The 11,816-nt window shown below is 38.6% G+C and overlaps 1 protein-coding gene across 1 annotated transcript; it reads left to right on the top strand.

Moving 5' to 3' along the window:
• On the top strand, window positions 722-5,268 carry LOC109227063 (acetolactate synthase 1, chloroplastic-like). Its single transcript, XM_019392063.1, has 3 exons — window positions 722-1,285; window positions 3,388-3,780; window positions 3,915-5,268. Exons 1-3 carry the CDS (start codon window positions 754-756, stop codon window positions 4,952-4,954), a joined length of 1,965 nt encoding a protein of 654 aa, XP_019247608.1. The 5' UTR covers window positions 722-753; the 3' UTR covers window positions 4,955-5,268.

Raw genomic sequence — 11,816 nt, 5'->3', positions numbered from 1 at the left:
TCGGTATTGTTCGTTATCTGACTTGCCTTTTTCTTACCTTCGGTTCCACATGTCATGCTACCATTCGACCATATATTGTAAACTAGTTTTACCCCATACAATGCCTTACCCCTATATACCTTGGGCACACAGAGACGTTATTTCCAAATTCTCGGCTCAAGACAAGCGTATTGACGTTGTGGTGCAAAGTGCAAACATCGTGTCTATAAAAATTTCTTTTCCTGATTGATGCACTAATGAAACTGAATTATACGGCGTTCATCAAATGGAGATCGTGATGATCTGTAGAAGTTAGTTTCTAGAAGTTGGAAGAAGTTAGCTAAAAGTTGGCAGAAACAGTGTAAATGTTGGCTGCAGAAAGCGGTACCTCTAAATTTGCAGTTTGTTAATAAGCTACTACTCCTGTTGACGGCTACCCATTATAGTACAACCTGAATCCTTGACGTGGCTCATCGAGTTGATGTTACGCCGCTATTTTTATCACTTTCCTGCCTAAATTCATTGGACCTGCATCAAATTAAAGTCAACTTTTTCTTTTATTACGATTTTTAAATAGTATTTCAGTTATACTGTAGTAATAAAAATCGTTTGCTCTCTAATGCTTTTCGTTCTCTTTTGAGTCTCGTGATGCACCCTATGCTAGCGTCTTAATTATCAACATTCCATTTAGTATAATATAAACTGGACTCTCAAATTATAAATCTCAGCTGTGATAACTGACCTCTCTTAACTTCATGCATTTGTCCCTTAACAATGGCGGCAGCTTCTCCAACTCCTTCTTCTTCCGCTTTCTATAGCAACCCTCTTACTTCTTCTCCTAAGCTTCTTTCCAGAACCTTCTTCCCTTTTCCACAAACTTCATTTCCACATAAAACCTCTTGTCCTCTTACCCTCAGCAACCGCTGTTTTACCATCACCAACGCTCTCTCAATAACCCCAAATATTGCTCCAACTGTCGAGACATTTATTTCCCGATTTGCCCCTGATGAACCTAGAAAAGGATGTGATGTTCTGGTTGAAGCGCTCGAACGTGAAGGCGTCACCAATGTATTTGCTTACCCTGGTGGTACTTCAATGGAAATTCACCAGGCTCTCACCCGTTCTCGAACCATCCGAAATGTATTGCCACGTCATGAACAGGGCGGTATTTTCGCTGCTGAGGGATACGCACGCGCCACTGGTTTCCCTGGTGTTTGTATGGCCACCTCTGGCCCCGGCGCTACTAATCTTGTTAGCGGTCTTGCTGATGCTCTCCTTGATAGTGTTCCAATTGTTGCTATTACAGGTCATTTTCTCAATAATTTTTGCTCCATCTTGCTGTCTAAATATTAAAATAACTTTGAAACAAATGCTCAAATTTGTCCGCAATTGAACAATTTTGAGGGTGTTTAGCGGCTAAGTTTATAAACTGGTTAAACTAGTTTATTAACACTTTTTATGTGTTTGGTAAAGTTTAATTAAAAAAAAGATCTCATAAAACACCTTCTTAAGCAGTTAAACAATATATAGGGAAAACAACTAGGAATAGTAAACACATAAGAACTGCCCCTCGGGCACATTAATCATCAGTATCAACCTCTCGGGCAATATCACAGAACAATACCAGCCCCTCGGGCTATATCTCATATCACAATGGGTACCCGCGCTCACTGAGGGTGGATAGTTCCAGCAGATCTTCGGAGGTTTACTAGGTAGCTGCTTGGCAATTCGCAGCCCAGTGCAACCTCCCTCTATCTTATTTCCTTTCTGATTCAGTTATTTAGTAGTGGAGTAAACTTTCAGATTTGTAGTATTGTTTTAGATGCTCATGACTGATGACACCCCGATGTCGGGCTGCGTTGGTTTTTATTTCCGCAAATTATACTGTTAAATGCTTATTTTGGGATTTTAATTCTGATTAAAGACTTAGTAGTTATTATTTTAATTGCTTAAAGTGAATTGGAGGTGTGTCGGCTGGCCTTGTCTTCACAAGAGGCGTCATCACGACTGGGTTGGGTTTAACAAGTTGGTAAGTCATAATTTGGTCACCCCTATGCTTTTTCGGCTTATAAACACTAACCAAAGTTTTTATTATGCTATTCCTAATATTTTTCTTAATTCCCAATAATACCCGTACTGGAATAAAACTCTCGCCATGACTTCACTCCTCACCTTGTACACAATTCTTCCAAAACCCTGCAGCATATTCGGCCCACGTCGAGCAATCCAGGTCTATAGGGAAGTTATTCTAAATCGAAAGCAAGCAAATTGATTGGGATAAGAAAGTTCTCTTTTATAAGATTCGTTTGCGTTTTAAGATTTTGCGTTTTGTTTATAAGAGACAACATCGTTGGATTTTGCAGCAACATGTAACCCAGGTTATTAAATTTTTTCTATTTTGTATCCAAGTATGAACTGACGAGTATTTATTCTTTATTCCATAACAACTTTTGGCAGTGAAACACCAATGAACAAAACAAATACTATTGTTATAGCTTATGATTGTAGTTTAGCTTATCATAAAATAATTTATATTTATAAAATTGAAATTATTTAATTTGGTTTTTATTATAAATGAGACAATTTATTATTAGAAGCAATCTGAAGTTTAAAATCTTATAATAATCACGTCCTTATTAATGTAAACAAGCTTTCAAGGCATTTATGTCATTTTAACAGATAAAAGTATTTATCAACACTTTTTGCTAAACACTATTATTATCCAAGTAATTTTAAAAACCATACTTAAAAGTATTTGGGGTAAATTTGGACCTACGATTTGCAAACAGAAAAAAATATGAATGGAAGAGGATGAAATTGAGTAATTGCATAGTACATAAACAAATCTGGATGGTTGTTACCCATTGTATTGTATCATATTGTTACTTTAAATACAATGTTTATTTTGATTGTTACTTTAATTTTATTGTATCGTATCGTTAAATCCGTCGTTACATAACGACGAAATGTGCCACTTTATGTAACGACCGATTTGGTGTGGTCGCGTCGTTACCTTGTCTTTTTCTCTCAATCTCGCCCTTTATTATTATTAAATTATATTATTTTATTATTTACCTTACCTTTTTATATAGTAATTTTATCTTGTATCATAATTTTTCTTTATAATATTGCAAGTTTATTCTTCATATTGCTGGTGCGTGATATCATGGAACGATGGCAAACGACACAATCTATCCAAACATTGTATTTATCAAACGATACATACAATACAATACAGTACGACATGATTCATTATGAAACGATGCGTAACAACCATCCAAACAAGCTGTAACTATTCCCAGTTTTCAAAAGAGAAAAATATTTCTAACTTTTTTATAGTTTTCCAACTAGCGTCGTTGAAAAGTTATAATTAACATTTCGTCATTGCTGAAAATCTTGTTATTACAGGTCAAGTACCTCGTATGATGATTGGGACTGACGCATTTCAAGAAACTCCAATAGTTGAGGTAACAAGATCAATTACCAAGCATAATTATCTTGTTATGAACGTCAATGATATACCCAGGATTGTGCGCGAAGCGTTTTATCTAGCACGATCAGGCCGACCTGGACCGGTTTTAATTGATGTTCCTAAAGATGTTCAGCAACAAATGGTGATTCCCAACTGGGATCAGCCGATGAAGTTGCGAGGTTACATTTCCAGATTTCCTGATCCACCGAATAAGATGCTTTTGGAGCAAATTGTTAGACTAATTTCTGAATCGAAGAGGCCAGTTTTATATGTTGGTGGGGGTTGTTTACAATCAAGCAAGGAGTTAACGCGTTTTGTGGAACTCACAGGTATTCCAGCAGCCAATAGAAAATATAGATAACTTCCAGTACTTTTATTTTGTATTATATTGATTTGAAATGGAGCGATAATAAGTGTTTGTATAGAATTGAGGCGTAATTATTGTGTTGTTGTTGTTGTACAGGTATTCCGGTGGCCAGTACTTTGATGGGTTTAGGAGCATTTCCAACAGGGGATGAACTTTCACTTCAAATGCTAGGGATGCATGGTACTGTTTATTCTAACTATGCTGTGGATACTAGTGATCTGCTGCTAGCATTTGGAGTGAGGTTTGATGACCGTGTCACGGGTAAATTAGAAGCTTTTGCAAGCCGAGCAAAGATTGTTCATATTGATATTGATGCTGCCGAGATTGGAAAGAACAAGCTACCTCATGTATCCATTTGTACAGATATTAAGTTAGCATTACAGGGTTTGAATTCAATATTGGAGCGCGAAATAGGTAACCTGAAGCTGAATTTCTCTCCTTGGACGGAAGAGTTGACAGAGCAAAAATTAAAGTACCCTTTGAAGTATAAAACTTTTGGTGAAGCCATTCCTCCACAATATGCAATTCAGGTCCTTGACGAATTAACTAATGGGAATGCCATAATAAGTACTGGTGTAGGCCAACACCAGATGTGGGCTGCTCAATATTATAAGTACAAAAACCCAAGGCAATGGTTGACTTCTGGTGGATTAGGTGCAATGGGATTTGGATTGCCTGCTGCGATTGGAGCAGTTGTTGCACGACCAGATGCAATTGTGGTGGACATTGACGGCGATGGAAGTTTCATGATGAACGTGCAAGAATTAGCAACAATTAGAGCGGAGAATCTTCCTGTTAAGATGATGATTCTGAATAATCAACACTTGGGAATGGTGGTTCAGTGGGAGGATAGATTCTATAAGGCTAATAGAGCACACACTTATCTTGGAAATCCTTCAAATGAGGCTGAGATTTTTCCTGATATGTTGAAATTCGTGGAAGCTTGTGATATACCTGCTGCTCGGGTGACAAAAAAGACTGATGTTAGAGCTGCCATTCAGAAAATGTTAGACACTCCCGGACCTTACTTGTTGGATGTGATTACACCTCACCAGGAACATGTTTTACCTATGATTCCAAGTGGTGCTGCTTTCAAGGATGTGATCACGGAGGGCGATGGGAGATCTTCCTACTGACTTTCCAAACCAAGACTTCCCACAGATTCGGATTTAACCATAGAATTAAGGATCAAATTGTTTACGAAGAACATGGGATACATAAAAGTAATAAGAGAGATGCACGGATCAATTAATAGTATCTCGTATTCTTCAATTTAGAATGATGAATATATAGCTAGTTCTATGCCTTTTATTACTTTAAATGAACTTTTATGAGGAAAACCCAAGATGGTTTATCAGTTTGGTTGATGTTAGTTTGATGCTGTGGCTTTGCTTATTGCCGCTACTGTACTATGAACTAGTAGTTACTACTTATTATGTTTGCATATGAATTTTTGTATAATCTCTTTCAATTTGAATGGGCATATTAGTTCAGCTATGTTTAGTTCTCTAGTCTGCATCTGTTTCCCCTTCAATTTTTGGAGGTCCTTCTAGTTCTCTTTTGTTACTCCGGTTTTTGATAGACTAGTTTAGTGCTTTTAGTAAAAGATTGTCTAAGATCCTTGCAAAAACAAATTGAAGGTTTATTTGTTAGCCTACGTCAATTCAGTTCCTTTGCGTTTGTCACGACCCCAATCCCGGTCGTGATGGCGCCCAACACTAATGCTAGGCAAGCCCGACCAATTAAATACTCTCAACCCAAATTCGCAATCCGTTAACAAATAATACGATTAAAATAGTAAATATCAAGTTTCCAATCCGGAACTAGATAAAATAGTACGAAAAATAATAGCGAATACACCAAACATTCCCCCAATAGATCTGGAGTCACGAGTCTAGAGCCTCTAAATGTAACAGAGTAATATATTCATAGTAATAAAGAAAGTCTAGGATAGGGAAAGACAAATGCAATAAAGGGGAGAAGTCGGGTCCTGCGGACGTCAGGCAGCTACCTCAACAACTCCTAAACCGAAATCCAAGAAGACAGCAAACAGCTCCACTAAGTCTCCGGAGCACCTGAATCTGCACACATGGTGCAGGGAGTAAAGTGAGTACTTCCAACTCAGTGAGTAATAAACATATATAATTGCTGAAAGTAAGAAATTCCGAAATATTACAATATAAAGCTATATCAGCGATTCAGCACATAAAACGACGAAACAACAACAATATCAGGACAAATAAGACACTTAGGTATAAATGCATGGATGCAATGCAATGCACATGACCGCTGCGGCGCACAGCCCGATCCATTTGGGTACCCGCGCTCACTGTGGGGGTTCAGACTCCGGAGGGGCTCCTACAGCCCAAGCGCAATATCATCGTAACATTCGCTGCGGCGTGCAGCCCGATCCACACTCAGTCCAGGTATATATATGCATGCAAGCCAATCGGGCACAGTCAAATTATTCATTTTATTGTCAATTATTAGGAATTTTAGAGCTAAGTGTTTAAACCTTTATTTATTTACTAACCATTTCGAGGCAGTGTCTAACTCAGGACTGATATCATGAAATATGCTAAGCATCATGAAAGCAGTGATAAGGATCCCTGAAGGATGCAAATGATAGGCACAAAGCCCCAAACACATTCAAAAAATCCAAGTAGGATGATTACCAAACAATTTCTAGTCAAGAACACAGTACGAACATCAATCGAAACAGACTAGGTCAAAATCCCCAGTCACAATCGACCCCGCACTCGTCATAGAGTACGTGTCTCGCCTCAATATAGCGTCACAGTGTGATATACCGGGGTTTCAAACCCTCAGGTCATCATCTACATCTATTACTCACCTCAAGCCGGCCACAAGTCTAGCTCGCTATGCCTTTGCCTTTCGAATCAACCTCTTCGCACGCCGAATCTGATTAAAACCACAACGAATACATTACAATAGGCTAAAGAAACATAACCCAATCGAAAAAACTCGAAAAACACCAAAATTCACGAAGTTGGCAAAACCCGAGCCCCGGGCCCACTTCTCGAAAAATTACAAAATTTACGTCACTGGATTCCTCGTCTCGCCACGAGTCTACACATACCAATTTTACCAAAATCGGAGTTCAAATGCCCTTTCAAAATCCATTTTTACATCACAGCTTTCCAAGCCCTAACTTGACCCGTTTTTGATGAATTTTCCACAATTTACATGTAATTTCTACCATAAACTCGAATAATTAGGCCAAGAGACTTACCTCCAATTGATTCTCAGTCAAAACCCTCGAAAATCCTCGCCCAAAGCTCTCCAAGTCGCTTAAAAATGGTGGAAACTACCTCTTGTTCGCGGATGAAATTTAATATTTTAAACCCTTCTGCCAACACCGATTTTCGCTTATGCGGTCCCGCTTCCGCTTATGCGGGACCGCTTCTGCGGCCAAAATTCCGCTTATGCGGTCTTCACTTAAAAGCCCAACGTCCGCTTTTGCGTCTCCCTATCCGCTTCTGCGAACCACTCAAGACCGCTTCTGCGGTTTATAGTCCGCTTCTGCGGACTCGCATTTGCGAAAAATGTTCCGCTTTTGCGGAAACACTCCACCAGGCTACGAACCGCTTCTGCGCTCCTTTACCCGCTTCTGCGGAACCGCTTCTGCGCTCCTTTACCCGCTTCTGTGGAACCGCTTCTGCGGTCCATTTCCGCAAAAGCGGAAATACCAGATGACAGAAAAACTGAACCTGCAACACACCTCAAAACGCTCGTTTAACCACCCGAATTCACCCCGAGGCCCCCGGGACCTCAACCAAAAATACCAACACATCCTAATACCTTATTCAAACTTGTTTCAATCTTTAAAACACATTAAACAACGCTAAAACCATCAAATCACATCGAATTCAAGCCTAAGTTTCTTAAAAACTTCCGAATTACGCATTCGATCAAAAACCAGACCAAAACACCTCCGAATGACCTGAAATTTTGCACACATATCCAAAATCACCTAACGGAGCTACTGCAACCCTCGGAATTCCATTCCGACCCTCGGATCAAAATCTCACCTATCCACCGGAATTCGCCAAAATGCCAACTTTGCCAATTCAAGCCTAATTCTACTCCGGACCTCCGAAATCACTTCCGATCGCACTCCTAAGTCACAAATCACCTCCCGAAGCTAACCAAATCACCGGAATTCACATCCGAGCCTTCTAACTAATAAGTCAATGTTCGGTTGACTTTTCCAAACCAAACCTTCCCTAAAGAGACTAAGTGTCTCATTTCCTATCCAAACCAATTCAATTAAACTCTAACTCACCCGTTGCTGATAATAAAACATGAAAGAGCAATAAATAGGGGAAACGGGGCTGTAATACATGAGACCACGGGTTGGGTCATCACAGCGTTAGTTGACAAAGTGGCATTTCTAAGTATCCACAACTGATAAATTTAGTTACTATCATAGGTCGTACTGTTCTTGTTAGTATTCTGTATTCGAATATATATTTAAAAATCAGTAGCAATGAAAATTTAGAAATGCAGAAGAATAGAAATTAATTCGAGCCCACTGAATTAACAGTATTTTCTTAAGGAACTTAATCCCCTTCTAGTACCTGAGGTTTAGGATTATTTCCTCCCAAGATAGAACGGATTATTACCTTCACTGGTGTAGTGTTACTTCAAACCCCAGTTACCAACCAACTCAAAGACCACTAGCAAATCACACTTACTATTTTCTTTCTGTTAAAAAACAATGCAGAAGGAAGAAGGAGAAATCAGAATTTTTGTAAGGAAAACCTGAGGGAGTAGCCTGATATTTATAACCAATCGGTTGGGTGCAAACGAAGAGGTGCAACTCTTCAGGATGATTGTTCGCGTAAAACGGCCATTACGTAAATGGCTATTTACGCAAAATAAAACGGAAAAATCAAACGTGGAGGAAAATTAATTTACCGTTAAAAAAAACGTAAAATAATATTGTCGAGCGAGCAACGACGGCAGTGCGAGGCTTGCCTTCTTCTCAACTCTTTAAGAGCTAGAAGAAGAGCAATTGTATATATACCCATCAAAACTCTTTTCCTCCTCCAATATGGGACAGTGTCCCTTTGTCAAAGCGGGAAGTTCAAATATTTTATTTTTTCCTCCGTTTCCCATTCACTTTATTTTAAGCTAAACCAAGCTTAAACCAAACAGTTATATCTAGTCCCTATTCCTCTGCTGGTTTCGACAAGTGACCTTATAGAATCCACAAGGAGAAGACGGACTGATCAAGCCCGCAAGTGTTGGCTAAATTGGTTGGGTGAGTGGTTTCCCACATGGGAGACCTATGATCGATTCCCCTCAGCAGTCTCCTCAATAAAAGCTCGTCGCACCGGGCTTGTCTGATGCGGTTTGCATGTCATACATGGTTTGCTAGCTATTGCACGGTGAGCAAGTTACCTAGTACGCACTTAACGAATAGCGACCGCAGGTTTCCTTGGAATTTTCCCAAAAAAAAAAACGGACCGATCAATCAAATATCAAAATGAAACTGCGATTTGTGACCTCTTTAACGTTTTAGTAAACTATTAAGTACTATTTTTCTTATAATATTTAATTTTTGGGAAATAGAAAACAAAAAAATACAACTTGCTAGTTTTGTTAAACTTTTTCACTCATCTACAATGGCTCAGTTCACTTACAAGGAAATAAATACAACAAGTTGGTTTGGTATGGGTTAAAATTGATTAACGATACGTGAATAAACGACGAGATGATACGTGGAACTGAAAACGGGTAAGATATGAGTCAGCAAATAGTTGGCACTGGATACAAATATGTGACCGATGCTGGATAAGTTCCGAAGGGGCCGAGAACAAAGGTTTGAAAAAAAAGACATCGATTGGATAATACAGCATTCAATTAGCAGTCATTACAAAGAAGCATTGTATTAATGCTCAAGTATTATGCAGCCATCAAGAAAGGTTTTATTCATATTAAAGAAGAGTTTAATATGAGGATCTTGTCTCGCTGAATAGAGCTATAAATAAAAAAAATTGTATCCATTATTGGACATGAAAAATCATTTATACATAAAAGCTAAAATCTGCTTTTATTCTATAAAACTATTATCTTTCTTTTGTTCTTGCCCGTGAAACAGAGCATATGTAACAATTATTTGCACCAAATACATATTCTTGTTACACTCTCTTGGAACCAAATACATATTCTTGTCCCACCATTGGAACTGATGTGGAAAGGGGAGAAATGGGAAAGGACTCCAATGGTATTTTTCTTATCTTTTTATAAGCAATGAATTTTCAAGAAGCTTGTGACACATAAATTGTTTTCTTTGACATAAAAAGCTTTTCTAACAAATTGATAAGAACTAAATTACTCGAATTTTCAAGAAGCTTGTGACAGATGAAATCAGAATGTATTTTCATGGTTCAAGAGTATTGTTGGTCCAAGAACAGGTGAAGTTTTGAAGATTGACAAAAGAACTCAGACATGGACCAGGTCCATCTTGTGAAGCACAATCATGATCTATATGCACATGTGAGATGCACGTGAAGGAGATAAGTCTAATTGATCGAGCACCAATATCTCCTTATCTGATCAAAAAGGTTGCATATTGGATAAGGAGAGAAAAACTCCTTACATAAAAAGAACACAATCTAGGATAAACATAGTGTTAGAGTTTGAGATCATCATGAACTCTTCTACGATAGAAGAGCAGCAATTGAATCCCTTTCAAACTCTGATCACTAACCTATTAAATGTCAGTGTTGTTTTCTTTTACAGGTAATGCACACAAGTAGAAGTTAAACTTAAATTGAGAGCAAAAGAGCAAGGCGATTTTGCAAGCAATTTATGTGTGATTCGAATGTGCAATCCTGAAGCTACTTGAACGAGATAGAAGAACCAGTTCCTAGTGTATATCTTTTATTCTAGTTCAATTGTAGTAGGTGATTTTACATTGTACCTTTCAGCTTTCATAGAAGCAATTGTATTAGGTACCTAGAGTGTTCAAGTTAGAGTTAACTTGAAGTTATCGCAACAGTTGAGGCTATGTGCCACAACGGGATTAGAGTTAATCCTTAGGTTTACAAAGAGTTTTTGTGAATGATGTTTTGGCTCAGTTATTTTAGTGGAAGTTTGGGAAAATCCTACTGAGTAGTAAGTCGTGGTTTTTTCACCTTTTGAGCCAGGTGTTTTCCAAGTAAAAATCTCTGTGTTCTTTATTTTATGTATTTATTATTCCGCAAACAGCAATAGTTGGAACACCTAGAAGAACCAGGTTCTTCTATTGCGAAAATTGAGTACCACACAAGTCACCCCCCCCCCCCCTTTCTTGTGTGGTGTTGACGCTTAAAACATCAATTGGTATCAGAGTAGGTTATCTTTGAAGAGGTTAACACCTTAGGAAAAGATCAAGATGAGTGCACCACCTGGAAATTGGGAAGGGCAATCCACTGCTAGGCCTCCACTCTTTAATGGTCAGTATTATTCTTGGTGGAAAAACAGGATGAGAGATCATATCATTGGAGAAGACTATGAACTCTGGGACATAGTCACTGATGGTCCCCTGGCAATTACGAAGAAGAATGATGAAGGAGTGGACATGCCAAAGACAAGAGCTGACTGCACTGCTGATGACTTGAAGAAATGGGAGAAGAATGCCAAGGCCAAGAAATGGCTTGTGTGTGGACTGGGTCCAGACGAGTACAGCAGGATTCAAAGTTGTACCACTGCTAAGGAGATATGGGACACTTTACAAGTGGCTCATGAAGGAACTCCTCAAGTAAAGAGATCAAGAGGAACACTTCTATATTCTCAATATGAGAACTTTACTATAAAGGAAGGAGAAACTATTCAGGAGATGTACACAAGGTTTACAACACCAACAAATGAACTTAAATCTCTTGGGAGAATTACCCTTGAAGAAGACAAGGTTGAGAAGATATTGACAAGTGTCTTACCAGTAACTTGGGAAAGTAAAATCACAGCTATTCAGGAATCAAAGAACAT

Source organism: Nicotiana attenuata, chromosome 6, assembly GCF_001879085.1.
Source record: "Nicotiana attenuata strain UT chromosome 6, NIATTr2, whole genome shotgun sequence".
NCBI lineage: Eukaryota > Viridiplantae > Streptophyta > Magnoliopsida > Solanales > Solanaceae > Nicotiana > Nicotiana attenuata.
The sequence above is the reverse complement of the archived record's forward strand: the minus strand, read 5'-3'. Positions and strand labels throughout refer to the sequence as shown.